Consider the following 22,909-nt stretch of genomic DNA (forward strand, 5'->3'; position numbering starts at 1 on the left):
TACCAATATTCACTACAAACTCTCAGTTATCTTGACTCTTTGACTTCACACCCCGCTTCCTGTAAAGACTCTATTCCATTCTCCCATTTACTCCAACTCCGTCATATCTGTTCTGATGATGTCAGCCTCTACAAGAGGGTCTCTGAAATGTTTGCCTGCTTCCTCAACCAAGGGTTCTCCAGCAACATGTTTTACAGGGTCCGCAGCCCTGCCCAATCCATCTCCTACACTGTGGGCCTCACCCCTTTTCCTACCTCCCAAAATGACGACAGGGTTCCCCTTGCCTTCACCTACCATCCCACCAGCATCCACGTCCAAAAAGACCATTAGCCATCATTTCCACCACCTCCAGTGGGATGCCACAACCAGACACATTCTCCTCCCCTCCCTTGTCAGCCTTACACAGGAACTGCTCCCTCCAGGACATCTTGGTCCACTCTCCCTCCACACTCAGCACCTCCCCACAGCACGTTCCCATGCAATTACAGAAGGTGCAACACCTGCAAATTTACACCCTCAATCTTCACTATTCCAAGGGTCCAAATACACCTTTCAGATGAGGCAGTGATTTGCCTTCACTTTGCTCAATCTAGTCTATTGCATTCGCCACTCACAACGTGGTCTCACCTACAGTGGAGAGATAAAACGCAGACCGGATTCCAGAACTGCACACAGTATTGTTGTTTTATACAGTTCCAGAATAACCTCCCTGCGCTCAAACTCTGTGTCTTGGCCGATAGAGACAGGAGTACAAGAAAGGACATCATGGGTTAAGTTATGATGAAATGTTGTACAAATTAGGCCTGTTTTTGAGAATTTAGGAGGCTAAGGGATGATCTGACCAAAGCCTTCAAAATATTAACAGGAAAAGACAAGGTATAAAAGATCAAATGTTTCCATTGGTTGGGGCTTCTAGAACTGAGAGGCATGGTCTAAAAGCTAGGCACAGACCATCGCGGAGAGATATTCAAAAGCATTTTTACACACAAAGGATGGTATATATTTAGAACTCTCTGACAAATCGAAGTTGATGCTGGATCAGTAATTAATTTTAAATTGGAAATAGACTGTTTTTTGAGCAAAGATATGGGCCAAAGGCTGGTATATGGAGTTGGGCCACAGAATGGCCACAATATCACTGAATGGCAAAGCAGACCCAAGGACTAAATAGCCGAGACAAATAATGGGAACTGCAAATGCTGGAGAATCCGAGATAACAAAAAGTGTTTAGTAAGGCATTTGATAAGGTTCCCCATGGTAGGCTCATTCAGAAGGTCAGGAAGAATGGGATACAGGGGAACTTAGCTGTCTGGATACAGAATTGGCTGGCCAACAGAAGACAGCGAGTGGTAGTAGAAGGAAAGTATTCTGCCTGGAAGTCAGTGGTGAGTGGGGTTCCACAGGGCTCTGTCCTTGGGCCTCTACTGTTTGTAATTTTTATTAATGGGTTGGATGAGGGGATTGAAGGATGGGTCAGCAAGTTTGCAGATGACACAAAGGTCGGAGGTGTCGTTGACAGTATAGAGGGCTGTTGTAGGCTGCAGCGGGACATTGACAGGATGCAGAGATGGCCTGAGAGGTGGCAGATGGAGTTCAACCTGGATAAATGCGAGGTGATGCATTTTGGAAGGTCGAATTTGAAAGCTGAGTACAGGATTAAGGATAGGATTCTTGGCAGGGTGGAGGAACAGAGGGATCTTGGTGTGCAGATACATAGATCCCTTAAAATGGCCACCCAAGTGGACAGGGTTGTTAAGAAAGCATATGGTGTTTTGGCTTTCATTAACAGGGGGATTGAGTTTAAGAGTCGTGAGATCTTGTTGCAGCTCTATAAAACTTTGGTTAGACCACACTTGGAATACTGCGTCCAGTTCTGGTCGCCCTATTATAGGGAAGACGTGGATGCTTTGGAGAGGGTTCAGAGGAGGTTTACCAGGATGCTGCCTGGACTGGAGGGCTTATCTTATGAAGAGAGGTTGACTGAGCTCAGTCTCTTTTCATTGGAGAAAAGGAGGAGGAGAGGGGACCTAATTGAGGTATACAAGATAATGAGAGGCATAGATAGAGTTGATAGCCAGAGACTATTTCCCAGGGCAGAAATGGCTAGCACGAGGGGTCATAGTTTTAAGCTGGTTGGAGGAAAGTATAGAGGGGATGTCAGAGGCGGGTTCTTTACACAGAGAGTTGAGAGAGCATGGAATGTGTTGCCAGCAGCAGTTGTGGAAGCAAGGTCATTGGGGTCATTTAAGAGACTGCTGGACATGCATATGGTCACAGAAATTTGAGGGTGCATACATGAGGATCAATGGTCGGCACGACATTGTGGGCTGAAGGGCCTGTTCTGTGCTGTACTGTTCTATGTTCTATGGATGAACACAGCAGGCCAAGCAGCATCTTAGGAGCACAAAACATTTTGCGCCTAGACCCTTCATCACAAACCCAAAGCAAAAGCTTTTGTGCTCCTAAGATGCTGCTTGGCTTGCTGTGTTCATCCAGCTCCACACTTTGTTATCTCGGACTAAATGGCTGACCTCTGTTCCTGTCCTGGATTCCATATGCCTTCTTAACCATGTTATCTATTTGTCTTGCTAACTTAAAAAAAAAACTGGTGGATATGCTCATCACAATCCCACCTGATTCTCAGGGCTTCCCAACGTGCTAGTATTCATCACATATTTTCTTGCGGGAAACTATCTCACCCCTACCTCATAACAGTGTGGGGGAAAATAATACACATTTAAAGGTTGCAGATGCAGAATTTCATACATTACACAATGAACATACAAAAAAAAAGCTATTCTGCATTTGTACATAATATGGATGAGGTTGGTCACCTCACTGTAGTAAGAGTAATATGAACATGGAAAGTGTAAAAGAAAATATATCAAAAATTGTCAGAAATAAAAGATTATAGTTATCAAATTATAACAGGACCATTTTCAATAGAATATGGAAAATAAAGGAACACAGAATTTTGCACAGTATCAGTCATAAAAGGATGTTTCTAGTGACTAATGAATCAGTTTGAAGGAGTCATAAACAAAGGATTATCACTGCAAGAATCTGGATGCAAGTTAGAAGAATGTTCGAAGGAAATAAAACAAAGGTTATTAAAACAGGAAATAATTTATTGTGTGTATTTCTTTTGATAATAATCATTAAATGGAGAATCAAGTTTTCATAAGGCTTTTTAAAAGGAATGCCGAGCAAGGATCTGGAACTGCTGGCTCTAGCTGGGCGCAGGTGAAATCATCTAAATGACCTCTTTCTGTACTTTTATGCTCTATGAACAAATGCCAAGCTGCTCATTGCAGCAAGTAAAATAAAGGATAATTACTGAGGTCAAGTTAAAATCTAAAATGTAGCATGAACTGTAACAATACTAATCCATTTTCAGCATCTTCAACATTGTAAAACAAAAAAACAACCGATCTAAAATACAAAATATTATCAAGTAAATAATGGTTGTTCCATGATTTTGTCCTATTCTAGAATTCCACAAAATAAACAGACTTCAGCCAAGAGGTCAGAGATAATGGGAATTGCAGATGCTGGAGAATCCAAGATAACAAAGTGTGGAGCTGGATGAACACAACAGGCCCAGCAGTATCTTAGGAGCACAAAAGCTGACGTTTCGGGCCTAGACCCTTCATCGGGGGGGGGGTTCTGGGCCCGAAACATCAGCTTTTGTGCTCCTGAGATGCTGCTTGGCCTGCTGTGTTCATCCAGCTCCACACTTTGTTATCAGCCAAGAGGTCATTTGTGCACGTAAATTTCTTATTGAAGATATCTATACCTAGTCATTCTTTATCAAAATGCTGACAGTCATTTGACCCAAAATGCCATGAGTTGTTCCCAGCTTCCTAATGTGGCGAGTTTTCTGTAAACATTTTGTGTATTTATTTTAGGTTTCCTGTATCTGTAGTATTGCGCTTTCAGAGACAGAGCAGCAAACATTCACTAATTAGATGCTTTACTACAAATCACTTAAAAGTTTGAGATGTGATTATAAATGCATTGATATTATAATTACATTTGTGCTCAATACACGCTTAAAATTTTATGTCTAACATGTACACAAAAACCAGACTGAAATTGTTTTACAACAAAAGTGTAGACAGTCACTTAAATCAAAACTGAATTCAAATAGCACCCAAAAGGATTAATTTCAGATATCTGGTGTTGTGATCATTAGCTTTTTTTACAAATTTCATTTGCTTACAGGTGGATTAGTGCAAATTGCAGCATATAAAATGGATTTGAGGGTTTAAAAATTTCTTCCAAAGGAAAAAAAAGTGGTTGATTTCCATGGAAATATATGATATGTACAATGGTACTTCAAAATAAATCCAAGTGGCATGTTTAATTTTCAAAATAATTCTAATTTGAACCATAAAATCATAATATTTTAAAAACAGCTGAAATTATCATCTCCTATGTTTGGTCTTGGGCTTCTTCTTCAGGGCAGATTCCTTCTTCTGTTCTCACACCAAATTTTCACAAAACACCAAAATTCCCATGCTGTCACAGAGTTACAACGAGTGAGCAAAAGTTCGCTTGCAACTGGTTTTGTACTTCATCCTTTTTGCAGGAGGGCCAATTACTGTTTGTCATTTGTCAGTTGCAGTCTTACGATCTTTCACATATTTTCGTGGCAACATGGGCCATAATCACCAGTTCAATCGTTTGCACAAACTCTATGATAGCAAAACACAAAGCATGTCTTTCTGAGCTAAAAAAAGATGAGTTTAATGCGAGTTTAGGCATAAACATGTGCTTATCAGTTGAAATGTTAATGGAGGGGTGGGGCATGGGCTTTGCTTATATGCCAACTGTAGACGTAAAAATGTATATTAATCCTGTCAAAATGTGGTTGCACTAGATGCTGGGATCTAAATTAGTAAGAACTAGCACAATTTCTGTAGGATAATCTTCTACTTCATTCAGACCACTAGTTGGTTTATGGAGGGTTGATGATTCAATATCTTGACACATTCCTGCAGATCATGCATCACCCATTTTTCAAGGTTTAAATTAGTGTACTACACAGCCTAGTCCTTTTTGAGATTCTTATACTAAGGCATCACCAACCATGTATTAGATCATTAAAGATCTACCCAACAGACTTTTGTTTACTTGACTAGGCATTAAATATATTATCTTGCCACAATTTAACTAACAGATAAATTTTAATTTTCCTATCTAATTGAACAGAAATCTCAGAAGTCTTCCAGGTTGTACTAAGTGTCTCAGAACTGTCGTAACTTTACACATTTCACCACTACATTTCAACAAAATCATCCACAATGGATGCCAGAGGATATGCCAATTTTTGTTTTACAATCTAAAATACAAAATATTATCAAGTAAATAAATAGGTCAAACAAATAACCCCACCATCCAGAAATAATTGTGTGTGTTATAGTCCCTCAAATCAGGGATGACATTTGTTTACAGCAAAAACTCGCATGCGGAATTTTTTAACCATGGGAAGCTATCGTGCTGCAGGTTCCACACGGTTCTATTGAACAGAAAACTCCCCTGCTCTTACTGCCTGTGATAGGCACATTGCAAGGACTTATCATTTGATAATCAGTCTGTTTTGGCCAGATTATGCTACTTGTGGTGAAAGATCCTAAGCTGGGTCTTGAACCTGAAGCTGATGCCCTGGACAGGGATGCACTTGATGATCTTCCAGTAATGGTTATGCTTTATATGAAAAAATCACACGGGCGGCACGGTGGCTCAGTGGTTAGCACTGCTGCCTCACAGCACCAGGGACCTGGATTGGATTCCACTCTTAGGTGACTGTTTCCGCACAGTAGGGATTCTGTGTTTATGTTGGAGGTAATTGTGATCAAAATATCTGGTGCTTGGACATATCTTTGATCACCTTGTGCGATTCCTATCAACAGGGCAGAATGGAACTATCTTGTACTGAAGCCAGTCTGAAGAAAAACCATAATGTAAGAAATGAGTTCGGATTGTAGACTGATAGCAAGAAATCAAACTTTACACAAAGAGGGATGAACACATGATTTCAGGCAAGTCACATGGTCATGTTCATTCACAGACACTCTTTGACTTCTGATCTATCAGCAAGGAAAAGAAGGACCATCAAATGGAATGCAGACCGTAACCAGTGATACACAGAATCAAACCAGGGGAGATGTTCAAGTTGTGAAGGGGTGGCAGTGTGCAAAAGTGAATCTCCATGTTTCTTAAAAGCTATCACCAGATGAGCTTGATACTCAAGGTCGATTTAGCCCTGTTCATGTTCTGAACAAGAGAGTTCGAGCTTTGCATCGTTAGGACAGTGGGGAATGTTTGTGATGCCAGAACCCTTAAGTGTTGGCACTGTGCATGTCTAATGATATGAGTGTTAGCAGCTTCTGATGCAAACAGCAGTGCTCTACATATTAATAAATGTAGCATCCAGGACATGGGTATGCCATACTACAAACCAAAATTGAGAAATACATTGGTATTTTTACAAATTGTCCTAATAATTTCAAGATGAAAAACATCAACAAAATGTGTCTATTATTTCAGCAATACTCTGTACAGGAAAATGCCTATTATTTGCATTTTAATTACAGCATGATGTAACTTTGCATACCTTTGTTGTTGTCAACTGATAAAAGTTGAAAGAGGGGTGTCAATTTGTCCTTCTGGATGGTGAGGAAGTTTAGCTTGTGCATTGTTTGGGCAGTAAGGTGTGTTATCGCTAAGCATTATCTGAAATCAGTAACACAAGCAGTGCCACTATTAATTCTCAGCACTGATCAGATCAAAACTACACATTCCAGGCAGATTGCTAGGAGACCAGTTGACAATTACTTTTCCTACTTTCTGGCCTTGTCTATCACTATGTTGTAAGATGCAGCATCACCCAAATATGTATCCTGCTGCTTTTTTAAAACTTCTCTTGAGCTAATTATTTGCCTATTGCTTTTGCTTTACCCTCGACACCCATTGAGCAGGGTTTCTCATGCAGTAATTTCTCAGAGGCAGAGGCGTTCTGGAATTCAAAATGAGGACATGTATTTGTATAGCACCTTCCCCAACCATAGGTCCACCTCATCATTAAAACCCGGTATAGTCAAGAAACAGGCACTGTTGTAATGTAGGAAATACAATAGCTAACTTAAACATAAAGCCTCCATAGGCAGCAATATAAACATGAAAACAACAAATACTGGAGATTACAGTGGTTCAGACAACATCTACGGGACGTTTCAAGTCTAGATGACTTTCGTTAGAGCTGAAGTGAAGTGTGGAAGGGGCAGCATTTATGCTAATAGTTGATGGGGCTGGGAGATGTGGCAGATGTGAGTTGTGGAGTGCTGGCGAAGTAAAGATCCTGATAGCTCAGATTAAGTGATCAGAATGTGAGAATGGCAGAACAATGGTGTGTCTATCTGCCAGGCTTGAAAAAGAACACAGTCCCACTGGGGTCCTTCCTCCCCAGTGGAACTGTCTTCTCTTTCAGGTTTGGCAGTTAGACACACAATCGTTCTGCCATTCTCACATTCCACATTTTCTGAAAAAGGGTCTAGACCCAAAATGTCAGCCTTCCTGTTCCTTTGATGCTGCTTGGCCTGCTGTTTTCATCCAGCTGTACACCTTGTTATCTCACATTCTGATCACTTCATCTGAACTATCAACATTTCTTCTCCACCAGCGGTCTACACCTCACGACCGCCACATTCCCCCCTCCCAAGTTTAGCATAAATACTGCCACCCTCACACTTCACTTCAGCTTTGATGAAAAGTCATCAAAACTGGAAATGTTAGCTTGTCTCTTTCCATGGAAGCTGTCTGACCTACTGGGATCTCCAGTATTTGACATTTTCAGTACCGATTCCAGCATCTGCAGCAATTTTCTCCAGCAATGTCAACGTAAAGGCTTGGAGGGATATGGGCAAATGCAGAAAAATGGGAGTTCAGTTCATGAAACCTGGTCAGCATTGACATGTTGCGCTGAAGGATCTGTTTCTATGCTGTATGATTCTATGACTCTAAGAAATGGCAGCAAGAGTGGGCCTTTCGGTCCTTTGGCTCAGCTCTGCCATTCAATGAGACTGTGACTGATCTTCTATTTCAACACACTATTACTATGCTATCCCCATATTCCCTGTTGTTTTTAAGTATGTAAAAACATATTGATCCAAGGCTTGAACACTCAGCAAGGGAGCCTCCACAGCTCTACGGGCAGAGAATTTCAATGATTCACTGCCCTCTGCATGAAGAAACTTCCCCTCACCCCAGTCCTTTCTCATCTTCTGACACCATGTCCCCTGATTCAAGACCCTGCCCCTTTACCCCAACCATGGGAAACATCTTCCTGTATCTGAGATAGTAAGAACTGCCGATGCTGGAGTCAGAAATAACAGTGTACAGCAGTCTTCATTTTCATGAGGAGAGCGAGAGAGCCAGACAGAGAGAGCACCAGGAGGCTGCCAGGAAGGTAACTTTTTTTTAAGCCACTTTAAAAAGCTTACCTCGAGCGGGAGCAGTCTTCATTTATTTGGGCAGCAGCTGAACCCGAGACACTACACGTGCAGTGTCTCCCACCTATCCTCCTCCTCTAACCAAAACAAAACTCGGTGGTGTGTAGATAAGGTAAGGCTTTTTCTGTTTCACGTTTCTTTATATATATATATCGTGTGATTGCCAAAAACCTTTTGGTTCCTTTTTCATTTATCCAAGTTAAGTTTAATAATGTCAGGAGATCTCACACCCGGGTTGTGCTCCTCTTGCTCAATGTGGGAGCTCAGGGACAGGGCCGATGTCCCCGACTCCTTCACGTGCAGGAAGTGTGTCCAGCTGCAGCTCTTGTTAGACCGCATGACGGCTCTGGAGCTGCGGATGGACTCATTTTGGAGAATACATGATGTTGAGGGGGTCGTGGATGGCATGTTTAGCAATTTGGTCACACCGAAGATTAGGATTGCTGAGGGAGATAGCGAATGGGTGACCAAAAGGCAGAGGAAGAGCAGGAAGGCAGTGCAGGAGTCCCCTGCAGTCATCTCCCTCCAAAACAGGTATTCTGTTTTAAATGCTGTTAGGGGAGATGGGTCACCAGAGGAAGGCAGCAGTAGCTAGGTTCACGGCACCGTGGCTGGCTCTGCTGTACAGAAGGGCGGGAAAAAGAGTGGAAGGGCGATAGTCATTGGGGATTCAATTGTAAGGGCGTAGATAGGCAGTTGTGCGGTCGAAAACGGGACTCCTGAATAGTATGTTGCCTCCCAGGTCCACAGGTCAGGGATGTCTCCGATCGGCTGCAGAACATTCTGAAGGGGGAGGGTGAACATCCGGTTGTCGTGGTGCATATAGGCACCAACGATATAGACAGAAAATGGGATGAGGCCCTACAAGCAGAATTTAGGGAGTTAGGAGCCAAGTTAAAAAGTAGGACCTCAAAGGTAGTAATCTCAGGATTGCTACCAGTGCCACGTGCTAGTAAGTGCAGAAATGAAAGAATAGCCCGGATGAATGCGTGGCTTGAGAGATGGTGTAGGAGGGAGGGGTTCAGATTTTTGGGACATTGGAACCGGTTCTGGGGAAGGTGGGACTATTACAAATTGGACGGTCTACACCTGAGTCGGACTGGAACCAATGTCCTTGGGGGTGCTTTTGCTAATGCTGTGGGGGAGGGTTTAAACTAATGTGGTAGGGGGATGGGGACCAAATATTGGACAGAAAAGAGGTAGTAACGAAAGCCTGTAGGGAACTAGATAATGGAGTCAACGTGACTAAAGGGAATAGTAGTCGGGGAGCAGATGATGAACACAAAGGGACAGGTGGTCTGAGGTGCATTTCTTTTAATGCGAGAAGTGTAGTAGATAAGGCAGATGAGCTTAGGGCTTGGATCAGTGCCTGGAGGTATGATGTTATTGCTATTACTGAGACTTTGTTGAGGGAAGGGCATGACTGGCAACTGGTTGTCCCAGGACATCGATGCTTCAGGTGGGATAGAAAGGGAGGTGAAAGGGGTGGAGGAGTTGCAGTAATGGTCAAAGTCGATATCAAAGCCGCACTGAAGGAGGGCCCCATGGAGGACTCAAGCAGTGAAGCAATATGGGTATAACTCAGAAATAGGAAGGAAGGAGGAACAATGCTGGAGCTGTACTACAGGCGTCCCAACAGCGAGCGTGAGATAGAGGTACAAATATGTAAACAGATAATGGAAAGGTTTAGGAGAAACAGGGTGGTGGTGATGGGAGATTTTAATTATCCCAAACATTGACTGGGATTCACTCAGTGTTAGGGGTCAAGATGGAGCAGAATTTGTAAGGTGTGTCCAGGAGGGTTTTCTAGAGCAGGTTGTATGTAGTGCAACTCGGGAAAGGGCCTTACTGGACCTGGTGTTGGGGAATGAACCCGGCCAGGTGGTTGATATTACAGTAGGGGACTACTTTGGAAAAAGCGACCACAATTCCGTAAGTTTTACAATACTCATGGACAAGGATAGGCGTGGACCGAAAGGAAGAGTACTAAACTGGGGAAAGGCCAACTATACCAAGATTCAGCAGGATCTGAGGAATGTAGATTGGGAGAAACTGTTTGAAGGTAAATCCACATTTGATATGTGGGAGGCTTTTAAGGAGAGGTTGATTAGCGTGCAGGAGAGACATGTTCCTGTGAAAATGAGGAATAGAAATGGCAAGATTAGGGAGCTATGGATGACAGGTGAAATTGTGAGACTAGCCAAGAGGAAAAAGGAAGCATACATGAGGTCTAGGCGACTGAAGACAGACGAAGCTTTGCAACAATATCGGGAATGTAGAGCGAATCTGAAAAAAGGGATTAAGAGGGCTAAGAGAATTGCTGGCAAACATGGTTAAGGAAAATCCCAAAGCCTTTTATTCATATATAAAGAGCAAGAGGGTAACTAGAGAAAGGATTGGCCCACTTAAGGACAAAGAAGGAAAGTTATGCGCTGAGTCAAAGAAAATGGGTGACATTCTTAACGAGTACTTTGCATCGGTATTCACCAAGGAGACGGACATGATGGATGTTGAGGTTAGGGATAGATGTTTGCTTACTCTAGGTCAAGTTGACATAAGGAAGGAGGAAGTATTCGGTATCCTAAAAGACATTAAGGTGGACAAGTCCCCAGGTCCGGATGGGATCTATCCCAGGTTTCTGAGGGAAGCGAGAGAGGAAATAGCCGGGGCCCTAACAGATATCTTTGCAGTGTCCTTAGACACGGATGAGGTCCCAGAGGATTGGAGACTTGCTAATGTTGTCCCCTTCTTTAAGGAGGGCAGCAAGGATAATCCAGGTAATTATCAACCGGTGAGCCTGACGTCAGTGGTAGGGAAGCTACTGGAGAAGATACTGAGGGATAGGATCTATTCCCATTTGGAAGAAAATGGGCTTATCAGTGATAGGCAACATGGTTTTGTGCAGGGAAGGTCATGTCTTACCAACTTAATAGAATTCTTTGAGGACATGACAAAGTTGATTGATGAGGGAAAGGCTGTAGATGTCATACACATGGACTTCAGAAAGGCGTTTGATAAGGTTTCCCATGGCAGGCTGATGTTGAAAGTGAAGTCACATGGGGTCCAGGGTGTGCTAGCTAGATGGATAAAAAACTGGCTTGGCAACAAGAGACACAGAGAGTAGTAGTAGAAGGGAGTTTCTCAAATTGGAGACGAGTGACCAGTGGTGTTCCACAGGGATCTGTGCTGGGACCACTGTTGTTTGTGATATATGTAAATGATTTGGATCAAGGTGTAGGTGGTCTGATTAGCAAGTTTGCTGACGACACTAAGATTCGTGGTGTAGCAGATAGTGAAGTGGACTGTCAGAAATTACAGCAGAATATAGATAGACTGGAGAGATGGGCAGATAAGTGGCAGATGGAGTTCAATCCGGGCAAATGCGAGGTGATGCATTTTGGAAGATCAAATTCAAGGGCGAACTATACAGTAAATGGAAATGTCCTCGGGAAAATTGATGAACAGAGAGATCTGGGTGTTCAGGTCCATGGTTCCCTGAAGGTGACAACGCAGGTCAATAGGGTGGTCAAGAAGGCATATGGCATGCTTTCCTTCATTGGACGGGGTATTGAGTACAAGAGTTGGCAGGTCATGTTGCAGTTGTATAGGACTTTGGTTCAGCCACATTTGGAGTACTGTGTACAGTTCTGGTCACCCCATTACCAAAAGGATGTGGATGCTTTGGAGAGGGTGCAGAGGAGGTTCACCAGGATGTTGCCTGGTATGGACGGTGCTAGCTATGAAGAGAGGTTGAGTAGATTAGGATTATTTTCATTAGAAAGATGGAGATTGAGGGGGGACCTGATTGAGGTCTACAAAATCATGAGGGGTGTAGACAGGGTGGATAGCAAAAAGCTTTTTCCCAGAGTGGAGGACTCAATTACTAGGGATCACGAGTTCAAAGTGAGAGGAGGGAAGTTTAAGGGAGATATGCGTGGAAAATTCTTTACACAGAGGGTGGTGGGTGCCTGGAATGCGTTGCCAGCGGAGGTGGTAGATGCAGACACGTTAGCATCTTTTAAGATATATTTAGACAGGTACATGGATGGGCAGGGAGCAAATGGACACAGACCGTTAGAAAATAGATGACAGGTTAGACAGAGGATCTTGATCGGCGCAGGCTTGGAGAGCCGAAGGGCCTGTTCCTGTGCTGTAGGTTTCTTTGTTTCTTTGGAGGAACACAGCAGGCCAGGCAGCATCGGAGGAACAGGAAAGTTAATGTTTCGGGTAGGGACTCTTCTTCAGAAATTTCTGAAGAAGGGTCCTGACCTGAAGCATCATCTTTCCTGCTCCTCTGATGCTGCCTGGCCTGCTGCGTTCCTCCATCTCCACTCTGTTATCATCGTCTTCCTGTATTTACTCTATTCCCCCCAGTAAGAATTTTACATGTTTGAATGTGATCACTTTTCCCTTTAAACTCCAGCACATTTTATATATTGCCCTCGTCTTTTTTAACCTTTCCTCACAGGACAACCATCCCAGAAATTAGTTTGTTGAACCTTTGTTGCACTTTCTCCACAAAAAAATAATTATACCTTTAAGTAAGGAGAACAAAAGTGCACACAACACAACTAAGTGCGGTCTCACCTATAATTATTTTGCAGAAAAATGTTTAAGATGTAGTTTTCTCATTACAATCATGTCAGAACTTGCCATCACAGCACAGGTACACAAGTACACAGTTAAATACTGAAGCCTGGATTCTGTTGTCAAAGATGCAATGCTAGTGGCTACACTGTTGAGATTCTCACAATACAAATAAACAAGAATGGCTAACTCGACACGAGCTTTAGTTTCACACACTTTCTCACTTTAAAAGCTATTGAAAATTGATTTGTTAGAGTCATAGAGTCATTGTTTCTGTATAGAAACAGGTCCTTTGGCCCATGCTGACCAGGTTTTCTAAACTGAGCTAGTCCCAATTGCCTGCACTTGGCCCATATATCTCTAAACCATTCCTATCCATATACCTCCATAGAATTCCGACAGTGTGGAAACTGCCATTCAGCCTAACAAGTCCACACCAACTCTTCAAAGAACATCCGACCCAGACTCATCCTCCATCCTATCCCTGTAATCCTGCATTTCCCATGGCTAATCCACATAACCTACACATCCCTGGACACTATGGAGCAATTCACATCCGTAGAGTGTCGGAGGGAACTGGAGCACTCGGAGGAAACCCACACAGACAGGGGGAAGAACGTGCAAACTGCATACAGACAGTCATCCAAGGCAAGAACTGAACCCAGGCCCCTAACACTATGAGGCAGCCATGCTAACCAATGAGCCACTTTGCCACCCCAAATGTCTTAAAAGTTGTAACTGTACCCACCTCTACCACTTTCTCTGACAACTCATTCCACACACACATCACAACCTGTGTGAAAAAGTTGCCCCACAGGTCCCTTTTAAATCTTTCCCTTCTCACCTTAAATCTACGTCCCCTACTTTTTGTCTTCCCTACCGTGGGGCAAAAGACCTTGGCTATTCACCCTATCTATGCCCCTCATGATGTTATAAACTTCTATAAGGTCACCCCCTCAGCCTCCTACATGCCAGAGAATAAAGTCCCATCTAGATTTTCCTTATAACTTAAGTCTTCCTGTTGAATTAGACAATTTAATGATTTACTCAATTATAAGTATTTCTGAACTATCTCTCAAGCACTTAAAAGTTAATTTCATAAGCGTTGAGTGGTGTTCCTTTCTAACATTCAAAAGGAGGAGGATTATTTAAAATCATGACATCACACACACACACACACACACACACACACACACACACACACACATTTCTGTAGAGTAGCCTATCAAGGAAACAAACAAACAAACAAACAAACATCAGATCGAGTCAAAATCCAAACAAACCAAAGGCATCTGTTACTTGAACCAGACTCCAGTTACATGCATTTCATGCCCCAGAGGGTCCAGTAACTGAACAGACTGCCATTTAATTTCAGCAGGAAGACCTCAGGCCATGGTCTTTCCCCACTGCACCTTGGCATCAGCTGCCCCAACCTTTAGTGCGTCCCTCAGCACATAGTCCCGGACTTTGAATGTGCCAGTCTGCAACACTTGGTCAGGGTCAACTCCTTGTTCTGGAACACCAACATGTTTCAGGCAAACCAATGAGTGTCTTTCACTGAGTTAATGGTTCGAGTGCAGTTGATGCTTGTCTCAGTGTGTGTCCTGGGGAACAGACCATAGAGCACAGAGCCCATTGGCATGCAGCTGTTTGGGACGAAGCTCAACAATACCTGCTGCACCTTTCTCCAGACCCCCTTTGCAAAGGCATATTCCAGAAGGACATGTGCGATGGTCTGTATACCACCACAGCTGCTTTAAGAGCAGTGAGCAGTGGCGCAGAAAGACCTAGCATATATGAAGAGTCTCACAGGTAGTGCTTTTCTCACCACCAGCCAAGCTATGTCTTGGTATTTTCTGGAAAGTTCTGGTGATGAAGCATTCTGCCAAATGAATTTGACAGTCTGCTCAGGGAACCACATGACAAGATCCATCCACTTCTTTTTCCACAGGGTCTCAAGGATGTTACGTACCCGGCCACTTCCTGATGGATGAGTGGCCAAAGATGCTTTTCTGTACAAATTTCTCCACAAAAAACAGGTGATTTAGAATGAACCAACTGCTTGGCAACGAGGTCAGTCCCATCCTTAACAACAGCAGGGTCAGCTAGAACCTCAGTACGTTCTGACACTTGATGTTTGCATACCAAGGGCCTATGCAGAGTTTGATGCTGCTGCACACAAAAGGTGGCCATCAGGATGAACAGGGCATTGATTACATTCTATCCCCCTTATCCAGAGTTTTGTACATCGACTTTCTGCAGACACCGGTCTGTTTTAGACTCTCCAGATGAAGTGGAAGATGGCTCAGCTGACTGCAACGGCACAGGTTCAGGCAACAGGCCAGAAGTGCACCACGCTCAACAACAGAGAGTGCTTCACACTTAACGATCACGTTTTTACCCATAATAAACAGGGAGCAGTGCTCCCAAAAGACCAGTTTCTACTTCACCTTGGCAATATGCTCCTCCCAAGATTTTGCGCTTGCCTTGGCCCCTCTGAACCATATTCCTTGCACCTTTAGGTAATCTGTCATGACGGTGAAGGTAACGAAGGATCCTTTAGCCTAGTGCCCAAAGATCATGGCCTCGCACTTTGGCTCCCAAGACCAATTCGAACTGCTTGCACATGTTAAAGATTCTGTACACTAAGCAGAAAATGCTGATGTCACCCGTGCAGAGACAGGCTATAAACTGCAGGCTTCCACTGCCTGGAATAGTCACCTCTCTCAGGCTTGCATCCTTCCTGCTGGACCTAGCAAAAGGCTCTATACAACACACAAACAAGACAGGAAAGAGTGGGCAGCCCTGCCTCACTCCAGATCTGACTGGGAAGTTGTCTGATTCTCACCCATCGATCGAAACTGCACTAATGATGTTGGTGTAGAGCAGCCAGACCCAGTTGTGAATTCTCTCCCCAAAGCACATTTTGGAGAGCACGTTCCACATGTATTGTGCAAAGCTTTGGTCCCCATACTACCAGAGGACTTGGAAATTTTGAAGAGAGTGCCGAGAAGGTTCTTCAGGATGCTGTTTTGAGGACATTGGGTATGAAGAAAGGTTAAAAAGACTACGATTGTTTCCACTGGAAAGATGGCAGCTGAGAGGAGACCTCATAGAAGTCTACAAAATTATGACAGGCATATATACGGTGGATAGTCAGAGGCTTTCTTTTCCTGGGTTGAAGTTTCAATTACAAGGGGACACAGATTCATGGCAGGAATGGGAAAGTATAAGGGAGATACATGAGTGAAGTATTTCACGAGTGGTAGGTGCCTGGAACGCCCTGCCAGAAGAGGTCGTGGAAGCAGGCACATTGGTGACTTTTAAAAACCATCTATACAGTGCTGGAGGTTAGTAGGTAGGAGATGGGGGTGCGGCTAGGGGTGGGAGGAAGGGATGGGTGAGAGGAAGAACAGGTTAGGGAGGCAGAGACAGGTTGGACTGGTTTTGGGATGCAGTGGGTGGAGGGGAAGAGCTGGGCTAGTTGCGCAGTGCAGTGGGGGGAGGGGACGAACTGGGCTGGTTTAGGGATGGGTGGGGGAAGGGGAGATTTTGAAGCTGGTGAAGTCCACATCGACACCATTAGGCTGTAGGGTTCCCAAGCGGAATATGAGTTGCTGTTCCTGCAACCCATGGGTGGCATCACTGTGGCACCGCAGGAGGCCCATGATGGACATGCCATCCTAAGAACGGGAGGGGGAGTGGAAATGGTTTGTGACTGCGAGGTGCAGTTGTTTGTTGCGAACCGAGCAGAGGTGTTCTGCAAAGCAGTCCCCAAGCCTCCGCTTGGTTTCCCCAATGTGGAGGAAGCCACACCGGGTACAGTGGATGCAGTATACCACATTGGCAGATGTGCAGGTGAACCTCTGCTTAATATGGAAAGTTATCTTGGGGCCTGGGATAGGGGTGAGGGAGGAGGTGTTTTTTAGGTTAGTTAGGGCATGATGATTGGCACAGGCTTGAAGAGTCTGTTCCTGTGATGTACTTCATTTTTGATCTTTGCTCTCATGTGCGTATGTACTATCCTGTCAAAAGCCTTCTGCTCCAGGCTGCTGAGCTGGAGTCTAACACCCTTATCCTGCATGCAGCCAATCATAGCGCTGAAACAGGATTTTGTAGTCTGTATTAGGCAGCGTCATAGAAAGTTGACATCACAGGAAGAGGCCATTTGATCGCTGGAGTCTATGTCATTTTATAAATAAGCCACAACCTAATATCACTTTGCAATTTTTCTTAAAGTTAGGTCACATTTTAACTTGTACATGTCTCAATCTTAACTTGGCCTTGTCGAACGTAGTTCAGAAGTGAATTACAAACAAAGCTTTTTACTTCTTGGTTCCCCCACCCCAGGGGAGTTCTGCAATCTAATTGGCTGGTCGGCCTGCTTGGTTGTTTGTGCTAGAGGCCGATAGATGTCGCCAATTAAAATTAAACAGGAATAGAGGAGATCAATACACGAGTTCGATCCTCCCACTGACCTTTCGCAAATGACTGCAAATCCAGCACACCACAACTTGCATTAATCTGCCGCTCATTTGAACCGTGACTTTGCAGCTACATGGTTTTGTTTCGTAATGAGGCAAAACGTCAGGTCGGTTACTGCTACTGTAACTAAATTACTGCTGGTGTAAGTGTGCAGCTGCTAGTCAGTAGAAAATAATTTCAGTTGTTGAGGAAGTTTGTATAGATTTGCAGCAGCTTGAAAATTCACATCTGGAACTGATTTAACGCAAATAGCAGTGAGGATAAGGACTGGTAATGAAATAAGATGACCCAGATACAGATCGCAGAAATCTTAAAACACAACAATGTATCATTTGCCTTTCTTCCCACATAGAAACTAAAAATTAAAAACTTCATATCAATAACTAACAACCTAAAGGAGAATCTTTGATTTGCCAAATAGATCTTTGTCACAATTCCTTCAACTGAATAACTAGCCATGATTTTACAAAAACTCCAGTTTAAAAAAAAGTTAAAAAACACACTGCATTGTTGCTTCTTGGATCCTCTAAGTGTTAAAGGGTTATATCTGCACCGCTGAAGAAACAAGTGCATTCAATAAATGTAGCAGCAGACTGCACTCTAAATATAGCTCTCCATATAAACTACGCAGCATTGAAACTTAAACTATCTAACACCCTCTTCTTCCCTAGTGACTATCTGATGCTAACCATCTGCGGGAGATAGTTAACTAACAACCAAAAAGGGGGAAGAAAAATCACTTCCCTTCCCCGACCCCAAAACAGTAATAGCAAATTGTCTATTCTGTTGCCAAAGTGGCTCAAGCAGCTGTCATAACAAAAACACAAATTTCTGACAACTTTGATCTTCTTCCATGAAGTGTTATAAATAACACCGGATAAGAAGAAAGGGAGAGTGAGACGTTTTGCGAAGTATCATAGCCAAGTGATACAGTGTTGTAAACTCACAGGACTGCGGTGTAAGAGGACATGCGCTAAGGTTCCGGAGGTCACACAGTTGTCATGAAACTGAAAGATCCAGGCTTACACTGCGCTACCTGGAAAGAGACGCCTCCTGACACTTGATTATTAAAAGCTTACCTGTCGGATCTGGCGGCTACGGTCTCAACACTCTGGGCATCCTTGGCAGAGGTCCCCAGCTCGGTTTCAGCCATTGTTCTTTGCTGCACTGGGGTAGTAGGGAGCACTGGGTTGTGTAGTTCAATGGGCAGGCGCTCCCCCATTACAGCAGCCCAGGAGCAGCATCAACGAGGACTACAACTCCCTAAAGGCCTTGCGCCAACTGGGTGCTTCTTTGAAATAGCAACGCTAAATAAACATACAACTGTGTGAAACTACTCCCCCACCCTCCGGAACCCTCCTCTGGGACGGGTTAGAGGGTTGGGCAACAACTGAAAGACCTATCTCTGGAAAATGACTACTTCATCTTCCTTATTGTGAACCACCAGTTGTCATTAGAGAAGCTGGTTATTTTTAGTAACTACTGACCACACTACAAAAATGGGCCTAATTTTGTCAAGCGGTATATCGTTTAAATGCCTGGGATGTCCTGTAATCTGGCTCGGAAAGAAGTGCGGAAGAGTTTGATAGTTAGCAACTTTGCGTTTTTATTCACATTATTGTCGGTGTAGATTTGGATTACAGAAATTTTATCGCATGTCAAATGTGAAGTCCAGAGGGTAAAGCCAATTAAAACAAAAAAAAATTGGAAATGAATATACAACACTGTTCTGTGGTATACCAAATAAATCAGACTAGTATGTGTCATTTGCAAGTTTTACTGGTTTCTCCTTGAAATAAGTTATCAGGATATATTCAAGATTATTGAACTACTTCTAAATGAAAACAATCATTGGCGAGATTTGAAAGCATTTTAAAAATTACGCAGCTATATTTTCTTTCGTGGGAAATGGGTGCGCTCATCACCTTTAAATTGAAATGGCTCGCTAGGTCATTTCGACGTGGTTAAGCAGAACATTGCTCGTAAAGGCTAATTCACTTTCCTAGCCGGATCATTCATCCACTCCTTTGTCCAACTCTTTATTTGGGCTTTATTCCCACCTATTGTTTATTCCTTATCCCCTCCCCCCACCCTGTCTTCTGCATATAAACCAACATTTTACATCCAGTTCTGAGGAAGGGTCACTCGAAACGTTAATTTGATTTTTCTCCACAGATGTTGCCAGACCTGCTGAGCTTTACTAGCAATTTCCGTTTTTGTTATCGCCTGTATGTAACTTGATGCTGTGCAGGCTTACAGACGTCCATGCGTAACACAGCTTCTGGAAGCAGAAACAATGCATTGACATGCTGATTGACATAGAGCTTGTTCCTGGCTGTGCAACCCATGCAGCTTAGAGAGGAGTGATAATGGAAACTGCAGATGCTGGAGAATCCAAGATAACAAAGTGTGGAGCTGGATGAACACAGCAGGCCAAGCAGCATCTCAGGAGCACAAAAGCTGACGTTTCGGGCCTAGACCCTTCATCAGAGAGGGTCTCTGATGAAGGGTCTAGGCCTGAAACGTCAGCTTTTGTGCTCCTGAGATGCTGCTTGGCCTGCTGTGTTCATCTATTTCCACACTTTGTCAGCTTAGGATGTTGGACAAGAATCAACCACATTGCCAAGAATCTGGAATCACCTATTGTGTAAGATAGTAAACTGACATCACAAGTTCCACTCACAAGGACATAAAGAACTGTACATGGGGGGGATTCAATCTGTTGTTTGATTGTTATTGCGCTAGTGCAAAGTCAAGCTAGCTAGCAGTAAAATGTACTTACACTTAAGTTGATCCTGATGTCTCACAAGAGATCAGATGCAATATAATTAGCTTTTAAGTAATATGTAATAAACTTTTATGGAAGCAAAATATTGTGGATGATGGAAATCTGAAATAAAAACAGAAAACACTAGAAAAACTTGGCAGGCCTGGCAGCATTTGTGGAGAGTAAAACAGAGACAAAGTTTCAAACCCAATAACCCTCTTCAGAACTGAAGATTACCACACAGTCTACAACTGGTATGGAATTTAAAACAGAATGGCTCACTAGCACAGAATGTCATGAGAGAGAGACCAAATACTTATAGAGTGGTAAGGCTGAAATTGATCTGAACAAAATGAAATGTCCTAAGATATTTCATGGGAGTATTGACAACAAGAATGACACTAAGCCTCAGTCAAATGGCTAAAAGATTCACAAAATGTTTTAAGAAATGTCTACCTCAGACACAAAATGGAAAGTTGTAATGTGGTAATACCAGAGTTTGGGCTAAGAATCCAAAGGTGCTGCAAGAAACCTGGGAAATCCCTACATCAAGTTTCTAGTTTATTAACAAAAAACTAAATTAAATACAATGACCAGTTGTACAATTCTTCACCAAGCATTGTTATACTCACAGGCTACTGCAGTTAAAAGCTGACTTAGTGAGAAATTGTGGTTTGGGCTTTTATTGAGAAAATCAAAAAAGGTTTCATAGAACTTCAGCCAACCAAGAATGGACAAATTGTTGTGTGGGAACACAGAAATAAACAGTTTCCTGATAGAGAAAACAATAGTACCTTGATTCCTCGACAAATACGTTCATATATATTTCTTATGGCACCTGGTATTAAGGCCATTATATTCTCACTGCTTGGCATGGGAAGCCTAAACATTTACTGTTACTTAAGCAAATATGGATGGTTCAATGATGAATTTTCTAATTGTTCCATTTAAGAGATTGCGAGTCAATGACTAGATTAATCAGTCTCCACAAATGCTACAGTTTGAAAATGATCCAAAAAGTGACTCCCCAAACAGAGTTTTATTGCTTTGTGTTGATCGATTGCAGTCCAGCGTGCATATACAGGAGGTAGCTCTACTCATAGCTTATTGGTAATACACTTTTTGAAAAATTTATTCGCAGAATGTGCAAATATTTATTGCCCAGTTAAGAGTCAACTATATTGCTGCAGGTCTGGAATTACAGGTAGACCAGATGAATTTCCTCCCTAAAGTGCAGTAATGACTCAGATGAGTTTTCCATGGCAATAATTACCATTAAACTATTAATCCATGTTTTTATTGAATTCAAATTTCACTATTTCCTATGGTGAGATTTGAACCCAGGTCCCCACCTATTATTTGGGAATCTGGATTAATAGTCTAGCAATAACACCTCTGGGTCATACCTGTCCTTTTACTTTCTAACATTTTGCCTAAGAGAGATTTATTATTTAAAAAAAATTAAGAGAATGTGGATAAGGTCAAGGTTTCGTCAAAGGGAAATCATATTCAACCAATTTATTGGAGTTCTATGAAGAAGTAACTTGTGCTTCAGATAAAGGGGAACTAGATGCAGACATGATTTCTCAGATATTAACAGGTGTCAGGTTTTGCTGACTAAAATCTAACTGTTAGGAATAAAGTTATCATTTTGAATCACTTCAGAGTCTGGAAAGGGACTCTGAAATTTGACTTCCTGGAGATCATTGTCTAACAGTTTAGCTACTGATGTTACACAAAAATTCTGACTTAGTTATTTGTACTGGCAACCTGTTTGCTTCTTGTAGGATCTGGTAGTTTATTCCCTGTTTGACAGGGGACTGAATTTTGGTAATCAAAGGATTGATTTGTTAAATCAAACAACATTGTGCAGCTGTTTAGAGGAATGTACAACACACCTGTTTCATAAGATAATATTTTGCAAGATTTGTGCCCAATGCAAACACCTCCTCCATAAATGACTGAAAATAAAAAAAATTCAAATGCTATCAAATCACAACATGATACTTATGCTGTTATTATCCACTGGATGAAAGACTCTATCACTTCTCATATCTTCACCAAACACAGGCTATTATCATTGCCCCATCTTCTGTGACTCATTCTAGTTTGGAAATGGAGCAACAGCCCATAATTTACAAATGAATAAAGAAGAAAATTGTTGCACTGTTTGCCAGAACAAGCAGTTGGAAAATTTTCCTCATAGGTAAAATGCAATAAGGTGATTTATGGATTTTTTTTGATTTGACTGAATTCCCCACAATCTGGGTTGTGAATTAATACAAATATAACTCTTAAATGTTCCAGCGCACAGCAGTATAGTATTTGTGAATTGTAAATTCTTGTTTGTCTGTGATCATTTACACGGAATGATACATGCAGAATTCTTGTAGTACTGGAAATCAGTGCAAAACAGACATTGCACCTTGAACAAGATAATAAAGTGTGAAGCTGGATGAACACAGCAGGCCAAGCAGCATCTCAGGAGCACAAAAGCTGACGTTTCGGGCCTAGACCCTTCCACCTTGAACAATGACCTGAATTTCAATTAAAATTG

General features: G+C 42.7%; 1 protein-coding gene across 2 annotated transcripts in view; it reads right to left on the reverse strand.

The window, feature by feature from the left end:
• LOC125461422 (uridine-cytidine kinase-like 1) overlaps positions 1–18,784 on the reverse strand; it is a 120,783-nt gene extending 101,999 nt beyond the window's left edge. For both annotated transcript variants that reach the window (XM_048550177.2, XM_048550178.2), the window contains exon 1: positions 18,665–18,784. In XM_048550177.2, coding sequence (XP_048406134.1) covers positions 18,665–18,738 — 74 coding nt within the window. In that variant the 5' untranslated portion in view covers positions 18,739–18,784. The remainder of the gene's footprint in view (positions 1–18,664) is intronic.
• Positions 18,785–22,909: the final 4,125 nt, after the last annotated feature.

Source organism: Stegostoma tigrinum, chromosome 19, assembly GCF_030684315.1.
Source record: "Stegostoma tigrinum isolate sSteTig4 chromosome 19, sSteTig4.hap1, whole genome shotgun sequence".
Classification (NCBI taxonomy): Eukaryota; Metazoa; Chordata; class Chondrichthyes; order Orectolobiformes; family Stegostomatidae; genus Stegostoma; species Stegostoma tigrinum.